The 24,791-nt window shown below is 34.6% G+C and overlaps 1 protein-coding gene across 1 annotated transcript in view; it reads left to right on the forward strand.

Moving 5' to 3' along the window:
- Window positions 1-24,791, forward strand: part of THSD7B (thrombospondin type 1 domain containing 7B) — a 776,886-nt gene that overhangs the window by 659,561 nt on the left and 92,534 nt on the right. The window contains exon 16 of the mRNA XM_045826088.1: window positions 470-620. Within this exon, the coding sequence (XP_045682044.1) occupies window positions 470-620 (151 nt within the window). The remainder of the gene's footprint in view (window positions 1-469; window positions 621-24,791) is intronic.

A 24,791-nucleotide genomic window follows, 5' to 3' on the forward strand; every position in this document is an offset into this window, starting at 1 on the left:
ACTTTACTTTCTCATGACCTTAAATATGCTGGACAAAGATTAGGGAAGGTAATATGATGTGATGTGAAATGGAAGTCTAGGAAAGCTCTGAGAGAGTCACTGGAACCATGAAGGCTCTGGCTATTACAAAATGATGGATACATTCAAAGAAGGAGAGCCTTCAAGATCTGATACAATAAAAAGTAAATTCACTCTAGGTACACCTGAGCAAATATATTGGAGGTCTCTGTAGACTGAGAGTTATTCAAGGACAACAGTGTCTCTAGCCCCCATTGTGATTTCCTGCTCTGCCGAGTGAAAGGTTCTGCACAGAGTTATCACTCAATAAAGGCTGACTGGAATTTTTTACCTCATTTCTCTGCTGGCCTTATGTTTATATTTGAAGAGTAAGTGTGATACATCTTAACTATTTTAAATTTATTCTCTACTGTTTTAAGTGATCAAATTACCTTGTGGTCTTGCCTTACAGATGTGAGAACACTGTAGAGAGTGAAGGCAGAGCAGTGGATAAAAGCCTCTGCAGCCAGGATGAAATGCCCTCAGCAACCCAACCCTGCTCTCTTCTGTGTCCCAATGAATGTGTCATGTCTGAGTGGGCACCTTGGAGCAAATGCCCGCAGGTAATTTCTCTCCCCTTGTCAATACCCTAACCCTCTGGTGCTGCCTTCACTATTGTTCTCTAGACATTCACAGTGCTGCTCTCAGAAGCATTCTTCTAGTAATAAGGGAAAATGTTTTTACCTACGAAAGAAAAAAAAGAAAAAGAAAAGAAAATGAAATTCAGCTATGGAGACTGAGCAATTTAAAATGTCAGTGCTTCTTTTTAGGCCTATATCATGGCAACTGGACAAGGAAAATAAGCCTATAATGATGGCACTAGGATTCGAATGCACCCCCATTGTTAAAGGGGTCTCTTAAGTACCCAAATGATTCTGATTGTAGTCTCTTGGCTCTGTTCCATTTTTATTGTGGCAGAATCAATTTTCTCTTAGAAGCTCAACTCTGCTGTGTAATTCAGCTTCTGTTAGTGATGATGTTTTTGTCTTTTGCTGTATTCCCAAAGATGAGGTGTTCTCTGGTCATGTTTTTCCAAAGCTCACAAAGTCTTTTTTAAAGTCTAAAGTATTTACCCTCATTTTTCTTCTTTAAAAAAAAATAAAAACATAACTGAATATACAAAAATAAGTGTTCTTCAAGTAGGTTGGTTCACCTTAATATTTTTAGAAGATAAATTTTGATGTTTTAGTCTTATATTTCTGCTTAAAGAACTAAAAAAATAAAATTAGGAGAAGGAATATATTATATGGATTCAAACATTAGAAAGGGAAGAATTAGGATATTTTGAATTTAACAGTGATACTATTTGTGGAAAGAATGTATAAAATCTTTATATGAAAATAGAAAATATGTTTATAATCAGTGAATGTCCTATATTTGCTCTTTTAACCATTGATTCCTTATTAATTTTTGCAATTTTATCTTTCACATTTCTTTAGTTATATTCCTGAAAGACAGTTGCTTTGTTACTGTTATTTTTTTATTTATAGAGTTGCTGGGAATACAACAACATAGTATTAAGATGCAGAGGTATCAATAAAGAATAATTTGTAAGAATAAGGTATATGTCCTGTGACTAAGTTATTTTGTGTGTAAGTTGAATACAATGACTATTGACATTTACTGAACACTTCCTGTGTAAGTAAGAATTATTCCCTTTAGTCCTTGCTACAGTTCTATTAAGTATGTACTGTTACCAGTCCCATTGTACAAATGAAGAAACTGATTCTTAAGAAGGCTAAGTAGCTTACACTAACCTCCACAGTGTTTAAGTGACAGAACTGGAAATGAATATTATTCTATCTGATGAAGCCAGAACATTTGTTCTTACATCCTTGGTTCACTTATTTTGGAAGAATTAAGTAGAATCAGACTCAATATTTCTCTTTAAGATGCAGCATTTATTTTAAGAATAAAACAAGATACTTTTAGCAAGTTATAATGATCTGAATGATTATTACATGACTGAGTACATATACTAACACTTCAGAAACTGTGGTAGCATACGCTCTTTATTAATCAACTTGCAGAAGAATTAGCAACTGAAAAGTTTAATTAAATGCAGAGGTCATGATCTCTCTCACTTCTTTTCTAATTTTCTCACCGAAGAATCCATAAAGCTGTGATCACTTTGCAATGAAAATGTTACCCTCTTAAGTCAAAGTATCTGAGTACTAAGCTAGAATGTTTGTTGTAGAAGCATTTGACACAGTTTTGTGATGACTGGCATCCTGTGCTTGCTTCTTTGGGTTTCTAAAAGACAATTTTCTTCAAGATTTGCATTTTAAACATAGTTACTCTATTTTTGGAGTGTTTATAAATTAGAGATAGAGAGAATATTTTAACCTCCTCTTATGTGTCTGGAAGCTGACAGTTACTTGTTCCTTACCATGAAGTTGAGAGGGTTGTCTTTCAACTGCTTATATATCTTCTAAGTTACATCATCATCATCATCATCATCATCATCATCATCATCATCACATTATAGCAGCAACAACCGCTATGACAACAGCAATAATAACTCTCACTGAGCAGAGCTTAGGTAGCTGACACTGTGCTGCAGTATTATAACAGCACTGTGCTGTGAAGGTAGACACTATGCATGGTCATTCAGGTCTGTCTGACCACAATGGCCCTGGGCCTTGTTCTTCTACAAACGTCTTGCTGCTCTCCGGTATAAATAAAGACCTTAAAATGGAAAAAATGCCAATTAATGCTCACAATTTATAAATTTCCCCATCTCTAGATATATTGCATGACTTTAATATATTGCAACTTCTTAGCATAACGCGCCAATCTCAGAGATGCTTGAACAGCACTTGACAACGATCATGATCATGATAATGGCAAAGTCAGCCAGCTGGATGGCTGTGCCTAAAGTTTGATCAGCATGTTAATATGCATTTTCTGAGGGGAAAAAAACGGTTATTGTATAATTGTTCTCTATACCCTGTGTTGAATCACAGTATAATATTGGTCATTATTTTACCAAATTCTGCTTTGAGAGTCTACAGTGTGACATATGTTAATGAAACAAAATTCACTATGTTTTTTTCCTCCTTCTTTTTCTTCCCAGGGCAGTTTTTAAAGCCAAACACATAAACAAACAAAAAACAAACAAAAAATAAATTTTCCCTGGCCGAGTAACTCAGTTGGTTAGAGCATCATACCAATATGCAAGGGTTGTGGGTTTGACCCCAGTCAGAGCACATACAAGAATTAACCAATGAATGCATAAATAAGTAAAACAATAAATCAATGTCTCTCACTCTCTCTCTCCCTCTGCCCCTCTCCCTCTCTCCTTCTCTCCCCCTCCCCCAACCTCCTTCCTCTCTTTCTAAAAATCAATAAATAAGTTTTTTAAAAAATTCAAAGAAAAAAGTAAAATATTTCTGATGCAAAAACATATTTCTATTTCTCTTATATATCCACAAAATGCTCTGCAATTTATACTTTGATTTAGCTATAGAAGCTATATTTAATATGAAATATCTTGATATGCTTTTAATCATGGTGAAGTAAGTAGATTTTCCAGTTATTTAAAAGAAATTTAGCAAAGCCAATTAATCAATTAAAGTAATTTCTTTGATTCCCAGTACATGTCCTGTACTCTGAGGCCAAACGTGTGTGACAGAGCCTCACTGGCACTGAGGAGCTCACAGCCCTCCTTGTCCTCGAGAAAACATGCTGTGTGAGAATAGGGAAGGGTTCAACAGCTGAGTAGCAGTGTTCATTAGTGCACACAGTGTTCACTAGCAGAGTAGTGATACTATATATACTTTAGTATATATGTATTAGTATATAAAGTATATATATTAGTATATATGTTAGTATATATGTATTAGTATACAAAATATATATTAGTATATAAAGTACATATATATGTTAGTATATATAGTATACTATATATAATAAGTATGTAGTGTATATACTTATTATAGTATATACGTACTATATACTATATATACTAATAATAGTATACTTTGTATATACTAATATATATATTAGTGTACAAAGTATACTAATGTATTTTTAATTATTTCCTAACTTCTGGGGCAATTATTTTTACACTGGCACCCATAAGAATTGTCTAGATGTGTATTAACACACAGCTCCTCTGCCCATCCAAGAGGCTGCACTTCAGTAGCTCTGGAGTAGGGCCCATGAACTGACATTTCTAACAAGTTTCCAGGTGATGCTGATTCAGCTACTCTGGGAAACACTCTTTGGATCACAGGCATCTTGGTTATTACATTTAAGTCATGATTTTTTTTCTCAATCTCACTTTAATTACAATATCATGTGTAAATTTAATTTATATTTACCAATGATTTTCATGTGCCAGACAACATATTTAGCATTTACATTTATTATTGCATTTAATCTGCTCAATGCCACTGCTGAATAGATACTACTACTCCCCCAATGTATAGATGAATAAATTGATTATCAGAGAAGTTAGTTACCAGCTGTTTTTCTGTGCTAGTAAAAGGCACAGTGACTATTTAAGCCAGGTAGTCTATACAAGGTATGGCTAAAATAGGTTTACAGTTGTTAGTCCATAAAACACAGTTTATTCTTGTATTATCATTTATTAATTGTTGTATTATTTTTCATACAAAAAACTGTAAACCATTTTTGCCCCACCTTGTATGTAAAATTTCTTTTTTGACTCTAATATGCTTATTTTTCTAAAGTGTTTAAATGTAAAAGGAAACTTATAAAATTGTACATATGAAAACCCTTATAATATTCTTATGTGTATAAATATACATGTGTATATGTATATACATACATATGTACAAGTGCACACATATATATGTAGTAGTTTATTATTTATTACCCATATTCCTCATTTATCTACCTAATTTTTCAGTTTTTGTCTTTATTATTCATGTTTGGACACTATACTAATGGAAATTTATAAAATTATACATTCTTCAAGAGAGGTTTATAAATTTCTGAATTCAGACACTGTTCAGACCCTGACATACCTGAACAAATATATGGTTTTCTTTATTTATGCCACCAATTCCTACAGAAAAGTTCCACTAGGTAATACAGATTTTCTATTTATGACTCTCCTTGGAGGTTTGACTAAGGAATTTCTTAATCAATAATATTGATGGGAAAAAGCAAAGAGGATTTTGGAGAGGAATTTCCAAACTACTATATACTTTAGGGAAGCAAGCTTATAGAATCCCTTTCCAGAAAGATGACTCACGTTTACCAAACCAATTTGAACTTTGATTCCATTCAAGCTGAATGCATCAAAGGTTGGCTGGAACCCTAGCCTGGCTTTCCCTTTCACTGCAGCAAATGGAGATTCAATACACAGTGGTTCAGTGCAACCTTATGGTCTGTGACAGATCTTTGAATTATCAGTGAGACAACCTTTGAAGAAGTATCACAAAGGAAGACTACATAGGGCTTCCGTATAAAATCTGAATTCGATCATAGACTTAATATTGTGCTTCAAAAATACACCTTATTTCCATACTTTTCTCCAACTCTTTTTGAGTCCAGGACACTCTAGTGAAAGCCAATGAGGGTATATATCTGCAGGTACACATTGCCATTACTCCTGCAAGTAATGATACTTCTTAAAAAGAGAAAGAGAAATGCTCTCCATTTTTTTGACATGTGCTCCAGAATTAAGCATTTGAGGTTAAGAAAAATATACCTTTTTTTCAAGGTGTTCCAGTATTATTTTGGGTAAATGCCATCAACAATGACATTCCATTACTGATGACTCAGCACATTCCTCATCTTAACACCGTCCCTGAAAGTTCTATTTCTGGAGAAGCAAATTACCCAAATGTTTACTGCTAGTACTTAGCTTCAAGCTCCTCATCAATCTGTCTCACAGTCTGTAACATGCAGATGACAACCTGCATGTGTCTCTGGAGGGCACACCTAATGGTCATGACCCTCCAGCTGCCTATTGCTTTTCTTTGGCTCACAACTAAAAGCCAGAGGAGAATAATTAAATTTTTTTGCACTTTGCATTGAAAATTCTGATTGCTTCTGCTAAGTTGATAAGGGGTTTTGTCAGAAGCCCATAATTCATTACTCAAGGACTTGTGGGATACTTGATACCCTGTGTGCAGTGAGGTTTAATGTCAGTTAGAACCATCAATATTTCCAGAACCACATTAGGCCCTGCAGGAAGGGTGCTTCATTTCATGCAGCGTAGCAGCAAATGACAATCAGATGAAAGCAATCTTTGGGCTGTTCCAGTTTTTAAAATTTAGTGTTACTATTCTTTCTTATACAGTGTGACTTATTCAAATCTCACCATCACCAATTTGAATTATAAAATGGGGTTCTATTGTTCTCAATCTCTCCCTGTTTCTTTCTCTCTTTTCCCTCTCTCTCTATCTTCATCTCTATTATATAGTAGAAATTCTCTCAAAAATTCTATAATGAGCCCCATAAATTGATCAACCCACTTAACATTGATCACCAACTTCCACAATTATCTACATATGACAATTTTATTTATTTCTTCTTCCCCACCTTTTATTTGTTCTCCTATAGACGACTTTAAAGTATACCCCACACTTTGTCATTTTATTATGAATACTTCTACATATCTTCTTATGAGATAATGACTAATCACAACTACAGCAAAACATGGTTATGTTTATGATACCTTTTATACCTTGTGGGAGCTTAATTTTCAAAAAATTAAAAACAGGACTTATAAAAAGTATCAAAATTAATGAACTTATTAATGATTAATCCAGCACAATTGCAAGGCTGGTCCAATGAGGATTGGACAGGGTTGTGCCTTTGGTGGCCCTGGAGTAAATTCTACTCTAGAATTTCCCTAATGAAATTTAAAGACAAACCTTGGAAAAGTCAACTTCGTTGTGTGTGTGTGTGTGTGGCAGGGCGGGGGTGGGGGGCTGTGCTCCACCTACAGAGCTGCACCCCCACACACACCCCACACCAGCTGCTACAGATGAAAATAAGCCTACTAAGATATGATCTGCTTGGGGAGGAAAGGTACCAGTCTCTCAGAGGAGAAGGGCGTAGAACCTGTTCGTCAATGGGCTTTTATTGGGTTTAATTTGCACAGGAATATAGGGAATGTATGTAAAGCTTATCAATCATTGTCAGGTAGTAAGGACCAAACAGTAGATAACATTTAAAGAACTATAAGGGCATATTCTGAGTCAGGGTCATATAGCTAAAGGGCCATAAAACTTTGGGAAACAAACTCATTTTATGTTTGGACCCTTATCATTTAAATTGAGAGCATTCTTAGCAAAGCAGGTTTCACAGGATTTTATGCATTCTTTCTTAGGCCTGATTGCCCTGGGGAACCACCCTTTCCAGCACAGGGCTGCACCCACCTCCGGTGTTGTTTTAGGGTTAAGTCAGGTGGAGGATGTGAGCTGCCAAGAGATTAGGAGACTTCTTACAGATAGAATGAGGACTCAGGTTATGACAAAGCTGAGGGGTAAAGGTTCATCACCCCTTTTCTATAGTCCCCTAAGTCCTTCCCTGATGGCCCCTTCATGACTGTGCCTGTCTTAGGTTGTCCCTCCCTTAAGGAATCTTATCCATCATTGGCTAACCAGTCAGCCACCTGGGGCCTAGCAGGGTGAAGTAAAGGGAGCAGAGGCAGCACCCCTGCCTGGAAGATAAGCTTTGTCTCCTTAGTGCCTTATGGTCCCAAGGTCTTTCACTCAACCTTAGCCATGGCGGGGTTACAGCTTCTGAAACCCGGCGGGGTGGTTCCCAATACCTGGTCCACAAGTAACCTTCCTGTCTTCCAAAATAAATGTTAACACATTTGAATGGAAGACACACACAAATTTAATAAATGTAGCACTCACAATGTCTAGGAGCGGTGACTAGGAGGCATGCTAGGGACTTAAGTAGTGCTGGTAATATTTTGTTTCTTGAGCTCTGGTCATGTGATATGGGTGTTTTCACAGTATGAAAAGTCATGGAGCTGAATTCCTATTACATGTGTAGTTTTCTATGTATATATATCTTATACCTAATTACTACTACACATCTAAAGAGGCAACAAATTGTGACCCATAAGCAGGAGGAAGACCAGTCAATATAAGCAGGAATAGAAGATAAGTAACTTAAAAACAGTTATGATAGACCCTGACCAAATGGCTCAGTTTGTTTGATCTTCATCCCGATATGCCAGAGCGTCTGGTTCAATCCCTGGTTGGGGCACACACAGGAGGCAACCAATGGATACATAAATAAGTGGAACAACAGATCTGTGTTTCTCTCTCTCCCTCTCTCTCTCTCTGTCTCTCTCTAAATAAAAATTTAAAAAACAGCTGTGATAAATATTTTAAATATGCTCTGAAATTTAAAGGAAAATAAGAACATAATGAGTAAAATAAAAGATATTGAAAAGAATCATATAATTTTTAGAGATCTAAAATACAATGTCTGAAAATTTTTTAAAAATGTACCAAATGAGAGTAATAAAACATTACACTGTGCAACATAAAAGATGAGTGAACTTTAAGACATAGTAATAAAAATTACACTAAAGCAAATAAAGAAAAAAAGACCAAAGGGAAATAAATAGACTAAGTGATCTGTGGAGCATTAACAAGTGGTATAAAATAACTACTCAATAAAATTTGGAGTCCTTTCAGGAGCATGGGAATGGACAGAAAAATATTTAAAGAAGTAGTGGCTAAAATTATTCTGTATGTGGCTGTAGTCCTCAGAAACTATTATCTGGATCACATAAACCTGGTTGACAATATTCTAAGAACAAAATAGGAAAAAAATGCTAAAGGTCTCAATGTTTATTACATAAACAGTCTTTCACTTTAATCCTCTTATTTTCAAAATGATAGCTCCATGTTCAATTGTGCCTAGTGTCCACGGTGAAAAAAAACCCTTTTTTCCCCTTTAAAAGAATAATACATTTCTAGTCTTTAGCTAGAGTTGTAGAAGGCAGACATCTGGCTGTGACAGTGGACAGAGACTAGGAGGCAGTCTAATGAGTTCAAAAACTCCCTTTCAGTGAGTACTCTAGTTTTGAGCCTAATCCCACCTCCTTTTTCAGATGTTCTTGCTGCTCACATTCTTAGTATTTGAAGCTTTACAGAACAAATCAGGTACCAATTTACCCATTGCTGGTTTGGAATTCAGTACTCTCAGGTCAGCTAAGGCAGTTTTCACACCAATTTGTTAGTTTGCTCAATATCATTACTTTTGTACTGTTAATATTATTAGCATACAATCATTTGTACACCTTTAAAAACAAATTCACTTACTCCCACTTTAATCCTTTTAATATCATTTTAGTAGTAATTGTGGAAGGAATTCTCTAAAACCCTCCATCTTTAACCAAAATCTTAATTTAATCTTAACACATTATGGTATATTATACCACAGAAAAGTATTTAATTGTTATGAAACTAAGTTTCTTTCTTGCTTAAATATTTCACAGGGTTACTGTTTCAAAATTCCATTTCCAATATTTTAATTGCTTAAAATATATAAAGATATTTAATTCATCAGTTATTTAATTTTGTATGTAATATAAGATAGGCTTTTCCATTAAATTCCAAATGAATATTTCTTTACTGACTGTTTCTGTGTTTATATTCCAGGTATATTTTATTTGTTCATGAGAATTTTCTTTATATTCTTGTTACATCCAATTAAATTTTTCATCACTAGTACTAATATGTTTTTTAGTGAATATTTCTAACTAACTGGTTAATTATAGTGTCTAACTACACTACTAGGTTTTATGTACACCTTATATCCATGTTTTTATAAATATTCTCATTAATTCTACTGGGATTTTTTTAGTTAGTTGACACTAAGGATTTTTCTCATTATATAATCATATAATCTTTATAACAACCATACAATATGCAAATAATGATTGTATCATTTTTATGTTATTTATCCTGGACATACTTTATTCATAAGGACTTTCTAAATAATACTAAAAACAAAATAAAAATTATGTCAGTCTTTTCTTGATATTAATAATAATAATAATAATAATAATAATAATAATAATAATATTGTGTTTGAGCCATTTCAAACAGTATCTGCACTTCTCAGATTTAAGAATTTTCTCTAAATATCTTTTAACATACATGCAACTATAATATATCTGTATATACATAGGGTTTTTCTCTTTTTTTTTATTGTTGTTCAAGTACAGTTATCTCTACTTTTCCCCTACCACTTCCCTCCACACCAGCCAACCCTACCTCCCACCCTCCATCCTGACCCTTTTGGCTTGGTCCATGTGTCCTTTATACATGTTCCTTGACAACTCTTCCCCCTCCCCACCATTATCCCCTCCCACCTCCCTTCTTGTTACTGTCAGTTTGTTCTTTATTTCAATATATCTGATTATATTTTCCTTGCATGTTTGTTTTGTTGATTAGGTTCCACTTACAGGTAAAACTGTATGGTATTTATCTTTCACCACCTGGCTTACTTCGCTTAGCATATGTTCTCCAGGTCCATCCATGATATAGCAAAGGATAGGAGCTCCTTCTTTCTGCTGCATAGTATTCCATTGTGTAAATGTATCATGGTTTTTTGATCCATTCATTTACTGATGGACACTTAGGTTGCTTCCAACATTTGGCTATTGTAAATTGTGCTGCCATGAACATTGGGTGCATAGGTTCTTTTGAATCTTTTGAAGATTCTTTGGGTATAATCCCATCTGTGGAATTAATGGCTACTCAGTGTTATCAAATGCTTTGTTCTGATACAATTTTTAGAATTTGTCCTTTACATGTATTACAGTTTTAAAATAGACCTTATAATTTTGAAATATGCATTTATTCTTAAAGTAGACTATTTGGTTATAGTCTATGCTTATTTTATTTTTAATGCTTTATTCCCTTCTTTTAGTTCATGTCCATGGGTCGTACATATAAGTTCTTTGGCTTCTACATTTCTTATACTATTCTTAACCTCCCCCTATCTATTTTCTACCTACCATTAATGCTACTTATTCTCTGTACCTTTTCGCCCTTTTTCCTCCTTCAACTCCCCTGATGATAACTCTCCATGTGATCCCCATTTCTGTGATTCTGTTCCTGTTCTATTTGTTTGCTTTTGTTTTTGTTTTTGTTTTAGGTGTGGTTGTTAATAATTGTGAGTTTGCTGTCATTTTACTGTACATATTTTTTTATCTTCTTTTTCTTAGATAGATCCCTTTAACATTTCATATAATAAGGGCTTGGTGATGATGTACTCCTTTAATTGACCTTATCTGGGAAGCACTTTATCTGCCCTTCCATTCTAAATGATAGCTTTCCTGGATTGAGTAATCTTGGATGTAGGTCCTTACCTTTCATGACTTGGAATACTTCTTTCCAGCTCTTTCTTGCCTGTAAGGTCTCTTTTGAGAAATCATCTGATAGTCTTATGGGAACTCCTTCGTAGGTAACTGTCTCCTTTTCTCTTACTGCTTTTAAGATTCTCTCCTTCTCTTTCATCTTGGGTAATGTAATTATGATGTGCCTTGGTGTGTTCCTCCTTGGGTCCAACTTCTTTGGGACTCTCTGAGCTTCCTGGACTTCCTGGAAGTCTATTTCCTTTGCCAGATTGGGGGAATTCCCCTTCATTATTTTTTTCATGTGAGTTTTCAATTTGTTGCTCTTCCTCTTCTCCTTCTGGCACCCCTATGATTCAGATGTTGGAACATTTAAATATGTCCTGGAAGTTCCTAAGCCTCTCCTCATTTTTTTGAATTCTTATTTCTTCTTTCTTTTCTGCCTGAATATTTCTTTCTTCCCCCTGGTCTACACTGTTGATTTGAGTCTTGGTTTCCTTCCCATCACTGTTGGGTCCCTGTACATTTTCCCTTATTTCACTTAGCATAACCTTCTTTTTTTCCTCTAACTTGTGACCATATTTAACCAATTCTGTGGGCATCCTGATTACCAGTGTTTTGAACTATGCATCTGATAGTTTAGCTATATCTTCGTTGCTTAGTTGTATTTTTTTTCTGGAGCTTTGATCTGTTCTTTCAATTTTTTTTGTCTTGGTGTGCCTGTTACATAGTAAGGGGCAGAACCTTAGGTGTTCACCAGGGTGGGACAAACCACGTCACTGCATTGTGATCCTGGATGTGGGGAAGGGGTCTGAGAAGGAACTATGGCACTTGGTCCACTCTCTGCCAGTTTTCAGTCTCTTCCCCCTCTACTCATAATCAAATTGGGCCCTTCTGGTGCTGATTCCCAGGTAGATGGGTTTGTCTATGTTCTAGAGCCCTGTGGGTCTCTCCAATGGACTCTGCTGTGAGGCTGGGAGTTTCTCCTGCTGCTGTCTCAGCCCCCACAGATATTTTCAATCAGAGGTTGGAGGATTTATTTCCCTGCCCTGGAACCCTGGGTTTCGTGGTCTGTCTCATTTCCCAGTTGATCCTCCTGGTTTGTCTGCATGCAAATGTGGGGTCACGCAGTCCACAATCTGCTGCCTCACTGGGTCTGCCAGCTGCTGTCTTGCCATAAATCTTCTCCACCTGGCTGCTGTCTCCGCCCCTCCTGCCAGTCTGAATGGATGTTTCTTCTTTAACTCCTTGGTTGTCAGTCTTCCATACAGTTCAATTTTCTGTCAGTGCTGGTTGTTTTTCATTTTTAAATTTGTTGTTGCCCTTCTTTTGGTTGTGCAAGGAGGCACAGTTTGTCTATGTATGTCTCCATCTTGGCAGGAAGTCATAATAGAGCCTTAAGAGGCATACAAAACCTGAAACCTGTATAGTTTTGTTATACACCCCAATAAACTCAATAAAAAAGCAACATTTTTGTAACTTAAGAATTTAGTCTATTATTATTCTAATTGGTTCAGAATGTCTCTTACCCCCACCCCAATCCTTCCATCTTACTATATTGGATTTAATATTATACTATTATGTTTATTTGAAAAAATTCATTTGAAAGGTTTCTACTTTTTTTTCTGAAACAATTTCTTAAAATATAGGAATTAGTTCTCTGAAATTTTAAACACATCTGTAGCAAGAATATTTTTCAGTGGTATATTTTTGACAGTCTTTCCAATTTCTCCTGCAATTATGTTCTTTTGAAACCTCATTCTTGGATAAAATTTAGTCACTTATATAATGCATGGATATGGCAATTTTTGCTAAATTGTAAAACATCTATTCAAATAAAGTGCACAAAATTCTGTTTTAAGTAATTTAATACCATATATCTGTAATTATGTTCTTTCTCATATATGTGTGTGTGTGTGTGTATATATTTGTATATATATACACACACCTATGTGTTTGAGTGTTTTTCTGACATTTTAACACTTCTGTCTAGTACTAGTAGTTGATTTTTATTTAGTCTGTTTTAATTTATATACCTTAAACATATCTTTTCAGCATTTCAGAAAATATATCTTTCATTTATATTTCTTTTCCATTTTGAGGTCTTTACATATCTTATGTTGCTATTAAACATCTAACATTTTTATTAAACTTTGAAAGAAAAAATACTTGGAAATTCATTAACTTTTTAATCAATATTTAATTTGAAAAGATTTTGACCTCATTCTACCAATTTATAAATACAGTGCGTTTTTTCTGACACTGTACAAGGTTACTACAATATTATTGAATATATTCTCTATGCTATACATTACATCCCTGCAACTTATTTATTTTATAACTGGAAATTTCTACCTCTTATTTCCTTCACCTCTTTCACTCTTTCTCCTATGCCTTCCCCTCTGGCAACCATCAGTTCTTTATTTCCATGAGTATGTTTCTGTTTTGTTTATCCACTTGTTTTCTTTTTTTTTTTAGATTCTACATATAAGTGAGATCATAAGGTATCTGTCTTTCTCTAACTTATTTTACATAGCATAATTACCTCTAGTTCCACACATGTTGTTGCAAATGGCAAGATTTTACTTTTTATGGGTGAGTAATATTTCATTGTGTATATGTACCACATCTTTATTATCCATTTATCTATTGATAGACAACTAGATTTCTTCCATATCTTTGCTATTGTAAATGCTGCAATGAACACAGAAATGCACATAGCTCTTCGAGCTAGTGTTTTCATTTTCTTCAGACAGACATCCAGAAGTGAAATTACTGGGTCATATGGTAGTTCTATTTCTGATTTTCTGAGGAACTTCCTTACTGTTTGTTATAGGAAAGGGAATCCTCATGCAATGTTCATAGAGTTTCCTTTCGTTTTTATACTATGAAGCATTTTAAGCATATAGAAAGCTGCAGAGGGTTATGTATATAAAATGTTGGTGTCCAGCCTTTAGCTTAGTAATTCATGTACTTCATTTTTTAAAAATGCAACCCCTTTTTATGTATGTCTGTTAAATTTTGTGGCCTCCTTTATGTAGGCATTTTATGTTAAGTTTATACTTAGGCATTAATATTGTAAATGGCACTACTTAAAATGTTATTGCTGACATAGAGGGAGGTGAAGTGTTGGGTTTCCTTTACTTTTTTTCATGTGTTTACTTTACCGAACTCTTATATTTGTTCTTTCATGTTTTGGATCTGTTCTCTTGGTATTTTAAGATCCATAATATATCATCTCAATCAATGAATGTCTTTATTATGCCATGAGTGTATATGATTATTTTTTTTCTCAGATCTTTTTTAGTTGAGCAGAGCTAACAGCAACTATGACCAACTCGTATAATACCAGTTATGGATATCTTTGTCATATTCTTGAGTTTCACAGTGACAAGTGTTTCACAGTTGTTGTGACAGTTATATTGAGATAGGTAATTTATATTTTTCTTTGGTCTTCAAAGATTAAAAACCAAAGCTAAGACCACAAAATCATCACTTGTATTTTAAATAATTATAGGAAATTAAAGTGAAATTTTTATCTGTTGATTCCACATCTCTCTTTTGTGGTCCTCTTGATTTTTCTCTTTGCTGTCAGTACCTACCTGTGCTTTACGTTGCATGTGTGAGCTGGGCTTCTGCTGTTCCTTTTACCCTGAGCAGTACTCGAAATATTCCCTTACAGAAGTATTGGGTACCGGTAGACCACTGGCTAAGCCACCAGACAAAGACTTTTTGGCCAAGACACAGCAATCGGGCTATCAGCTTGATGACTGTTTTCTGAGCTAGAACTGTGGGCAGTGTGAGGCCAGCTGGAATGGGAATTTGTGCACAATAGGCATCAAAACTTGCCTAGTATATCTGACTGTGATGGTCACATGTTTATTTCTATACATGGATGAGGTTTTATCAGGCATGACCTTTGATTTTCTTTAATAAATACTTGGCATATATTGCAGTCACCTTGTGCATGCATGTGTGAGTGTGTGTGTAAATCACTGGATTCATGATATTTTGAGAGTTTTTTATGAGGCATCTTTGCTTTTCCAGGAAACACAATCCAATTGTTAATGTGTATTTTATTTTTATGTGTGTTATATTGTAGCACTAGTTTTTTTTGTTGAATTAGCATCTATATTATGTAGTTAAGCATTTTAGTGCATTGTCATCATAGTTGTATGATGTGTGTATACATATATATACACATAGTGTGTGTATATACACACAAATATATATACATATATATACATATATACATATATATATATATATATATATATATATATATATATATATGAGAGAGAGAGAGACTGACTTATAATTTTCTTTTTATGTATTACCATTATAAGTGAAGGCAGGTTATAGACATGCTATAAAACAAATGTTGCTTGTTTTTTTTTTCTTTCTGCTTTGTAAAAGTTTGTCTAAGAAAAAAAATGCTATGCTTGAAAGAATTTATCTGTGAAACTGTTTGAACTTAGCCTTTTAGTAGGCAACCTTTAGTCACATGATCAATTTCCCAAGATTATCAGTCCATTTAGGTTTTTATTATCTCCTGAGTTCATTGTGGGAACATTTTTATTTGATACTTTCTTCTAAAAATTCCCTTAGGGAGAGACTTTCTGTATTGATTATTGTATCTGCTTTCATTTACCTTTTGTTTATTTGTTTTCTTTCTTTATTTTGGTTCAGTTTGTCAGAAGTTTATGTAAGAGATTTTATTTTCAAAGTTTTATTTCATGATCAATTCTAGTCTTATTTTAATATTCTAATTTGTCATTTTTGGTTCTTGCACTTAACCTATATTCATTGAGTTTTAAGGCATATATTTTTCCAACCAGAATAATAATGCTTTTTAATATATTTACTCATTTTTGTAGTAGTGAAAACACTCAAGAATATTATTATCAAGAATATTATAGGATTTACCTATAATTTAACTTGGACTGAGTAAAACCAGCTGCAATATTAAGGATTTGGCTGTGACCTTAAATTTAATATGAAGTATTCTTATTTTCACTGCTGCCTGAAAAGCCCACCAAATTTCAAACATCCTTGTATCCTAAATAATTGTTATACAAAGTACATTTAAATTTTTACATTTCAAACCCTTTTCTAATTATTCAGTCTTTCTTATTATTTTCTGTTTGCTGTTAGAAATGTATTAAGGTTTACTAAGAGAATGGTGTATGATCAATATTTCCTAATGTTCCACTATGATTGAAAATGAGTTATTTCCTTCCTTAGAATTCATGTTATAGATATAGAAAAATTTGGCTCTGTTTATTATATTTTTCAATACTCTTTTGTCCATATTTGTCATTAGCCAACTTGAAAAATTATAGTCTGACAGTGGTCTGCTAGAGTATGCTATCATGATTGTATATCTGTCAAATTCTCCTTGCCTTTTTAATTGTGTTTTATTTCTATAGTTTGATACCATGTTATTTAGCACAATAAGCTTTGTAAACATTTGCTTCAATAATTTTCCATTGATATTTCTTCTTTAGAATGTTGTCATTTTATTCTATTTTGTCTTCCACAGATCCTTCTGCTTTACTTTTGTTTTCACATGTCTTTATCTTCCCTCATTATTTTCTTCCCCTTATATTATTTTCTTTTAAAAAGACTTGTTACCCTGGCTGGCGTAGCTCAGTGGATTGAGCGCGGGCTGTGAACCAAAGTATCGCAGGTTCGATTCCCAGTCAGGGTACATGCCTGGGTTGCAGACCATGACCCTCGGCAACCGCACATTGATGTCTCTCTCTCTCTCTCTTTCTCTCTCCCTTCCCTCTCTAAGAATAAATTTTAAAAAATCTTTAAAAAAAATACTTGTTTTACACATACGTATTAATGTTTCTGGCTTTTCATAAGGGTGTTTAAAATTTATTTTAATTTTTATAACTGGCATCTGTATGCTTACTTTTTATGAAAAGGATCCTTGAAATTCCTATCATTTCCAGTGGCTTGATGGACTGTGCCTTGTATTTTTCTATGCATTTGAGTAATTTAATATTACTATTAATTATCTGTAATTTTTATTAAAAAGCCTCAAGCATGTAATTTTCTGTTATAAACTTCTGAACAAAACATTAAATTATGAACAGTATATATCAGGGATATTTAACTTGTTTTATTTCTCCCCATAATTTCCCACCTTTGTCAATATAATCTGAAATTACAGACCTAGAGGATTACCTTTTGCCAGCTTCTCTATCTTACACAATCATACATAATTTGTATATTTCCACATAGAAAATGTTAATCTTGTTCTCTTTTCCTTTTAAACCATTTGTTGCCATTAAGAATATAGTACTCTTGTCCTCGCTGGTGTGGCTCAGTGCAAAAAGTGCCACCCTGTGAACCAAACAGTTGCTGGTTGATTCCTAGTCCAGGCACATGCCAGAGTTGCAAGCCAGGTCCCTAGTAGGGGACATGCAAGAGGCACCCACAAATTGATGCTTCTTTCTCTCCCTCTCTTTCTCCTACCCTTCCCCTCTCTCTAAAAATAAATAAATAAAATCTTAAAAAGTAAAAATGGTAAGTTATTTTTAAAAAGAAAAAAATATGGTACTCTTTATTTTCGGTATTGTAACGGGAAAATATCACCTCCAGCAAGTTGGAATGATACCTTGAGTTTCTGTTTACTTCCTTATGACAAAATTTCAAGTTCCAGTGCTTTTATGTATTCTAAGACTACAATCATTATTTCTATACCACCTTTCATTACCTTCTATTACTGCATATATCTCTATTCTTAGTGAATTTTTCTATTATCTACTGTAGGATGGCTTAGAGTATTATATGTGCATTTTCCCTTTCCACTTCTAGAAAATATCAATGGTATTCTGATGAGGTGTACACTTCATACCTTAAAATGTACAAATCTAAAAGGTACAGCTTGTTTACTTTTCATTTACCTGATTAGCCACCAAGCAAATCAAAATATAGGTCAGTTCCAGCACCTTACAGGCACCTTGGTACCATTTTTCAGTTTATAGATAGTTCCCTACTCTAAGTCAGCCACTACACATACATCTATCTTATCTATTAGTTTTGTTTGCCTTGAACTTCATGTACCCTTTTGTGTCTCACCTCATTAGCTTAATATTATCCTGTACTTTATATTAATGGAATCACAGTATATACTCTTTTTTGTCTAGCTGATTTCGCTCAATATAATGTTTGAGATTTATGACTGTTTTTGAGGTTATTAGGTTGTTCATTTTGGTTGCCACATATTATTTCATTGTAGAAATATAGCATCATTTCTTTATGTATTCTCTTGTTAGTGAACATTTGGGTCACTTGTACTTTAGTTCTCTTATAATTACTCTGACCATTCTGTGAGCTGTTTTTTCAATATTTGCACTCATTTTTCCTTTTTATTAAATTTATTGGGGTGACATTGATTAATAAAATTATATAGGTCTAAGATGTACAATTATGTAACACATCATCTGTATATTGTGTGTTTACCACCCAAAGTGAAGGCTCCTTCCATCATCATTTGTTCCCCCTGTACCGCCTTCCACCTCTGCCCTCCTGCCTTTCCCTCTGGTAATCACCATAGTGTTGTTTGTGTCTATGAGTTTTTTTTTTTCTTAATTTCTTCCCCTTTTTCACCCAGTTTCACAAGCCTCCTACACTCTAACAGCTGTCAGTCTGTTCTCTACAAGTGTGTTTCATTTTTGTTTCTTATTTTGTTCATTAGATTCAACATATGAATGAATCATGTAATACTTGCCTTTCCCTGACTGGTTTATATCACTTAGCATAATGTTTTCCATGTGTATTGCAAACAGTAAGATTTCCTTCTTTTTAATGGCTGAGTTGTATTTTATTGTGTAAATGTACAACTGCTTTTTAACCACCTGTCTACTGACAGACACTTGAGCTCCTTCTAAAGCTTGGCTATTGTAAATAACACTGCAAAGAACACAGGGATGTATATAAACTTTTGAATTAATATTTCAGGATTCTTCAGATATATTCCAGAAGTAGAATCACTGGATCATAAGGCAGTTCCATTTTCCATTTTTAAGAAATGAAAAACCACTGCTTTCAACAGTGGCTGTACTGATCTGCCCTCCTGCCAACAGGGCATTAGGGTTCCCTTTTCTCCACATCCTCACCCTCACTTTTTGTGGATTTATTGATGATAGCTACTGTGGCAAGTGTAAGGTGATATTTCATTGTGGTTTTAATTTGCATTGATCTGATGATTAGTGACATTGATCATCTTTTCAAATGTCTATTGGCCATCTGTATATCCTCTTTGGAAAAGTGTCCATTCAGATTCTTTGCCCATTTTTTTAAATTGGATTGTGTTGGGGTTTTTTGGTGGTTAGTTGTATAAATCCTTTATACATTTTGGATATTAAGTCCTCATCAGATGTATCATTGGTGAACATGTCCTCCGATTCAGTGGGTTGTCTTTCATTTTGTTGATAGTTTCCTTTGCTATGAAAAAACTTTTAAGTTTGATGTAGTCCCATTTGTTTATTTTATCTTTTGTTTCCCTTGCCGAAAAAGATATATCAGAAAAGTTGTTGTTGTTGTTGTTGTTGTTATTATTTTAATTGTTTAAGTACAGTTTTTTGCCTTTTACCCCATCCCAGCCCAACCCTAGCCCTCCCCACCTCCCTCCCATTTTCACACCCCCTTGTTATTGTCCATGTGTCCTTTCTACTTGTTCCTCCAGTCCCTTCCCTTTTGTCCTGAAATTTCTTCTCCTCTCCCCTCTGGTCACTGTCAGCCCATTCTCTATTTCAGTGTCTTTGGTTATATTTTGCTTCTCTGTTTCTTTTGTTGTTTAGGTTACTGTTAAAGGTGAGATCATATGGCATTTGTCTTTCACCGCCTGGTCTATTTCACTTAGCATAATGTTCTCCAGTTCCATCCATGCTGTCGAAAAGGAGAGGAGCTCCTCTTTTCTTTCTGCTGCATAGAATTCCATTGTATAAATGTACCATAGTTTTTTGATCCATTCATTTACTGATGGGCATCTAGGTTGCTTCCAACACTTGACTATTGTAAATTGTGCTGCTATGAACATTGGGGTACATAGGTTCTTTTGGATTGATGTTTTAGGGTTCTTAGGATATAATCCTAGCAGTGGAATTGCTGGGTCAAAAGACAGATCCATTTTTAGTTTTCTGAGAAAATTCCATACTGTTTACCATAGTGGTTGTACCAGTCTGTAATCCCACCTACAGTACACTAGGGTTCCCTTTTGTCCACAACCTCTCCAACACTTGTTGTTTGTTGCTTTGTTTATGATGGTCATTCTGACTGGTGTGAAGTGGCATCTCACTGTGGTTTTAATTTGAATCTCTCTGATAGCTAGCGATATTGAGCATCTTTTCATGTTTCTCTGGAACCTCTGTATGTCCTCCTTGGAGAAGTTTATGTTCAAGTCCTTTGCCCATTTTTTATTTGGGTTGCTTGTCTTCTTAGAGTAAAGTCGTGTAAGTTCTTTATATATTTTGGAAATTAAACCCTTGTCTGAGGTATCACTGGCAAATATGTGTTCCCATACAGTTGGTTCTCTTTTTATTTTAATACTGTTTTCTTTAGCTGTGCAGAAGCTTTTTATTTTGATGATATCCCATTTGTTTATTCTTTCCTTTATGTCCTTTGCTCTGGGGGACATATCCGTGAAAATGTTGCTACATGAAATATCTGAGATTTTCCTGCTTATGTTCTCCTCTAGGACTTTAATGGTGTCACAGCTTATATTTAAATCTTTAATCCACCTTGAATTTATGTTTATGTATGGTGTAAGTTGGTGCTCGAGTTTCATTTTTTTGCATGTAGCTGTCCAGTTCTCCCAACACCACTTGTTGAGTAGGCTATTTTTACTCCATTTTATGTTGCTGCCCCCTTTGTCAAATATTAATTGACCATAGAAACTTCGGTATATTTCTGTGTTCTCTGTTCTGTTCCACTGGTCCATGTGCCTGTTTTTATGCCAGTACCAGGCTGTTTTGATTACAGTGGCCTTGTAATACAGTTTGGTATCAGGTATTGTGATCCCTCCAACTTTACTCTTCTTTCTCAAAATTGCAGCAGTTATTCGGGGTCGTTTATGGTTCCATAAAATTTTTGAAGTGTTTGTTCTATGTCTGTGAAATATGCCATTGGTATTTTGATAGGTATTGCATTGAACCTGTAAATTGCTTTGGGTAATATGGACATTTTGATGATGTTAATTCTTCCAATCCATTAACATGGTGTATGTTTCCATTTGTTTGTGTCTTCCTTAATTTCTTTCTTCAGTGTTGTGTAGTTTTCTGCATATAGGTCTTTTACCTCCTTGGTTAGGTTTATTCCTAGGTATTTTATTTTTCTTTTTGTTATGTCGAATGGGATTTTTTCTTGATTTCTGCTTCTGCTGTTTCATTGTTGGTGTACAGAAATGCCTTTGATTTCTGGATATTGATTTTGTATCCCGCTGTTTTGCCAAATTCATTTATTAGTTCAAGCAGTTTTTTGGTGGATTCTACAGTCGTCCCTCACTATATCATGGTTCACTTATTGCAGCTTCACTGTATCATGGATTTAAAAAAAAAAACGTATACTTCACTGGTGAGTATCCATATAGAATTTTATATGTTGTTAAAATTACATAGGTTTAAGAGTGTAGAAAGTGTTTAAGAGCATATGAAGTGTTTATAAGAGTGTGGAAAAGGTTAATAAGAGAGTGGAAAAGGTTTATAGGAGTGTGGGAAGGGTTTATAAAGCCTTGAAATATATATATAAATAATAAGATAACTATAACACCACTACTTAAGGGATTTTCAGCTATCGTGGGGGTCTCTGGAATGTAACTCCTGTGATAAGTGAGGGATTACTGTATAGGATTTTCTATGTACACTATCATGTCATCTGCAAACAATGACAGTTTTGTTTCCTCCTTTCTGATTTGGATGCCTTTTATTTCCTTTTCTTGTCTGATCGCTGTGGCTACAACTTCCAATACTATGTTGAATAGAAGTGGTGAGTTCCAGTTTATGTTGAATAAGAGTGATGAAAACAGACACCCTTGTCTTGTTCCTGATCTTGCTGGAATAGATTTTAGTTTTTGCCCATTGGGTATGATGTTGGCTATAAGTCTCTCATATATGGCTTTTATTATGTTGAGCAATGCTCCCTCTATTCCCACTTTGCTGAGTGTTTTTATCATGAATGGGTGCTGTGCCTTATCAAATGTTTTTTCCACATCTATTGATATGGTCATGTGATTTCTGTCTTTGCTTTTATTTATGTGATGTGTTACATTTACTGATTTGCGAATATTGTACTGTCCTTGCACCCCTGGGATGAATTCCACTTGGTCATGAGATATGATCTTTTTAATGTATTCTTGGATGTGGTTTGCCAATATTTTGTTAAAGATTTTAGAGTCTATATTCATCAATGATATTGGCATGAAGTTTTCTTTCTTTGTTGTGTCTTTATCTGGTTTTGGGATAAAGCAAAATATGCTGGCTTTATAAAAAGAGTTTGGGAGTCTTCCATCATTTTGGATTTTTTGGAATAGTCTGTGAAGGATAGGAGTTAACTCTTCCTTAAATGCTTTGTAGAATTCTCCTGTGAAACCATCTGGTCCAGGGCTTTTGTGTGTCGGGAGTTGTCTGGTGACTGCTTCAATTTCATTTGCCATTATTGGTTTGGTTAAACCTTCTGCTTCTTCTTCATTGAGTTTTGGAAAATCATATTTTTCTAGAAATTTGTCCATTTCACCTAGGTTTTCAAATTTCTTGGCATACAGTTCTTCATAGTAATTTCTTACAATCCTTTGTATTTCTGTGGTATCAGTTGTAATCTCTCCTCTGATTGGGTTTATTTGTAATCTCTCCTCATTTCTGATTGGGTTTATTTGGGTGTTCTCTCTTTTTTTCTTGATGAGCCTACTTAAAGGCTTGTTGATTTTGTTTATCTTTTCAAAGAACCAGCTCCTGGATTCATTGATCCTTAGAATTGTGCTTTTAGTCTCTATGTCATTTAATTCTGCTCTGGTCTTGGTTATTTCCTTCCTTCTACTTGCTCTGGGTTGTCTTTGTTGTTGTTCCTTGGTCTCTCATAGGTGTAGATTAGGTTGTTTATTCGGGATGTTTCTATTTTTTTAGGTAGGCCTGTATCACTATGAACTTCCCTCTCCAGACTGCCTTCACTGTGTCCCATAAGTTTTAGGTTATTGTGAGTTCATTTTCATTTGTTTCCAGAAACTTTTTGATTTCTTCCCTAATTTCATTCTTGACCCATTCATTGTTTAATAGCATGCTATTCAATCTCTATGATTTTGAGTGTTTTGGATTTTTTTTTCCTTGGGGTTGGTTTCTAGTTTCAGTCCCTTGTGGTCAGAGAAAATGCTTGATATGATTTCAATTTTCTTGAATTTATTGAGACTTGTTTTGTGTCCTATCATGTGGTCTATCTTTGAAAATATTCCATGTACATTTGAAAAGAATATGTATTTAGTTTCTTTGAGATGAGAGGCTCTATATATATCAGTTAAGTTCATTTCATCTAGGATGTTGTTCAATGCCATAATATCTTTGTTGATATTTTGTTTGGGCGATCTGTCCATTTTTGACAGTGGGGTGTTAAAATCCCCTACTATAATTGTGTTGCTTTCTTGAAGTCCTCCAAGATTTTCTTTATGTATTTGGGTGCTCCAATGTTGGGTGCATATATATTTACAAGTTTATGTCATCTTGGTGGGTTCGTCCCTTGAGTATTATGAAGTGACCTTCTGGGTCTCTCTTTATGGCCCTTTTTTTTGTTTGAAGTCTATTTTGTCTGATATGAGTATTGCTACTCTGACTTTTTTTTCCTGTTCATTTGCTTCAAAAATTTGTTTCCAGCCCTTCACTTTTAGCCTGTGTATATCTTTTGTCCTGAGGGGGATCTCTTGTAGGCAGCATATGTGTGGGTCATGCTTTCTTATCCATTTAGCTATTCTATGTCTTTTGATTGGAGCATTTAATCCATTTACATTTAAGGTTTTTATTGATAGGTACTTATTCATTGCCACTTACGTGCCTGTGTTTCTCTCTCTCTCTCTCTCTCTCTCTCTCTCTCTCTCTCTCTCTCTCTCTCTCTCTCTCTCTCTCTCTTTTCCTTACTTTCCTTAAAGCAGTCCCTTTAGCATTTCTTGCAGAGTTGGTTTGGTAGAGGTGTATTCTTTTAGACTTTTGTCTGGGAAGCTCCTTATTTGACTTCTATCTTGATTGAGAGCCTTGCTGGGTAAAGTAGCCTTGGTTGCAGACCTCTGGTTCTCATTACTTGGAATATTTCTTGACATTCTCTTCTGGCTTGGAGCATTTCCATTGAGAAGTCAGCTGCTAACCTTATCGGGACTCCCTTGTAAATTTTGTCCTATTTCTCCCTTGCTGCCTTTAAGATTCTCTCTTTG

This window comes from Phyllostomus hastatus, unplaced genomic scaffold, assembly GCF_019186645.2.
Source record: "Phyllostomus hastatus isolate PE091 unplaced genomic scaffold, TTU_PhHast_1.1 phas_scaffold_60, whole genome shotgun sequence".
In the NCBI taxonomy this organism is placed as follows: Eukaryota; Metazoa; Chordata; class Mammalia; order Chiroptera; family Phyllostomidae; genus Phyllostomus; species Phyllostomus hastatus.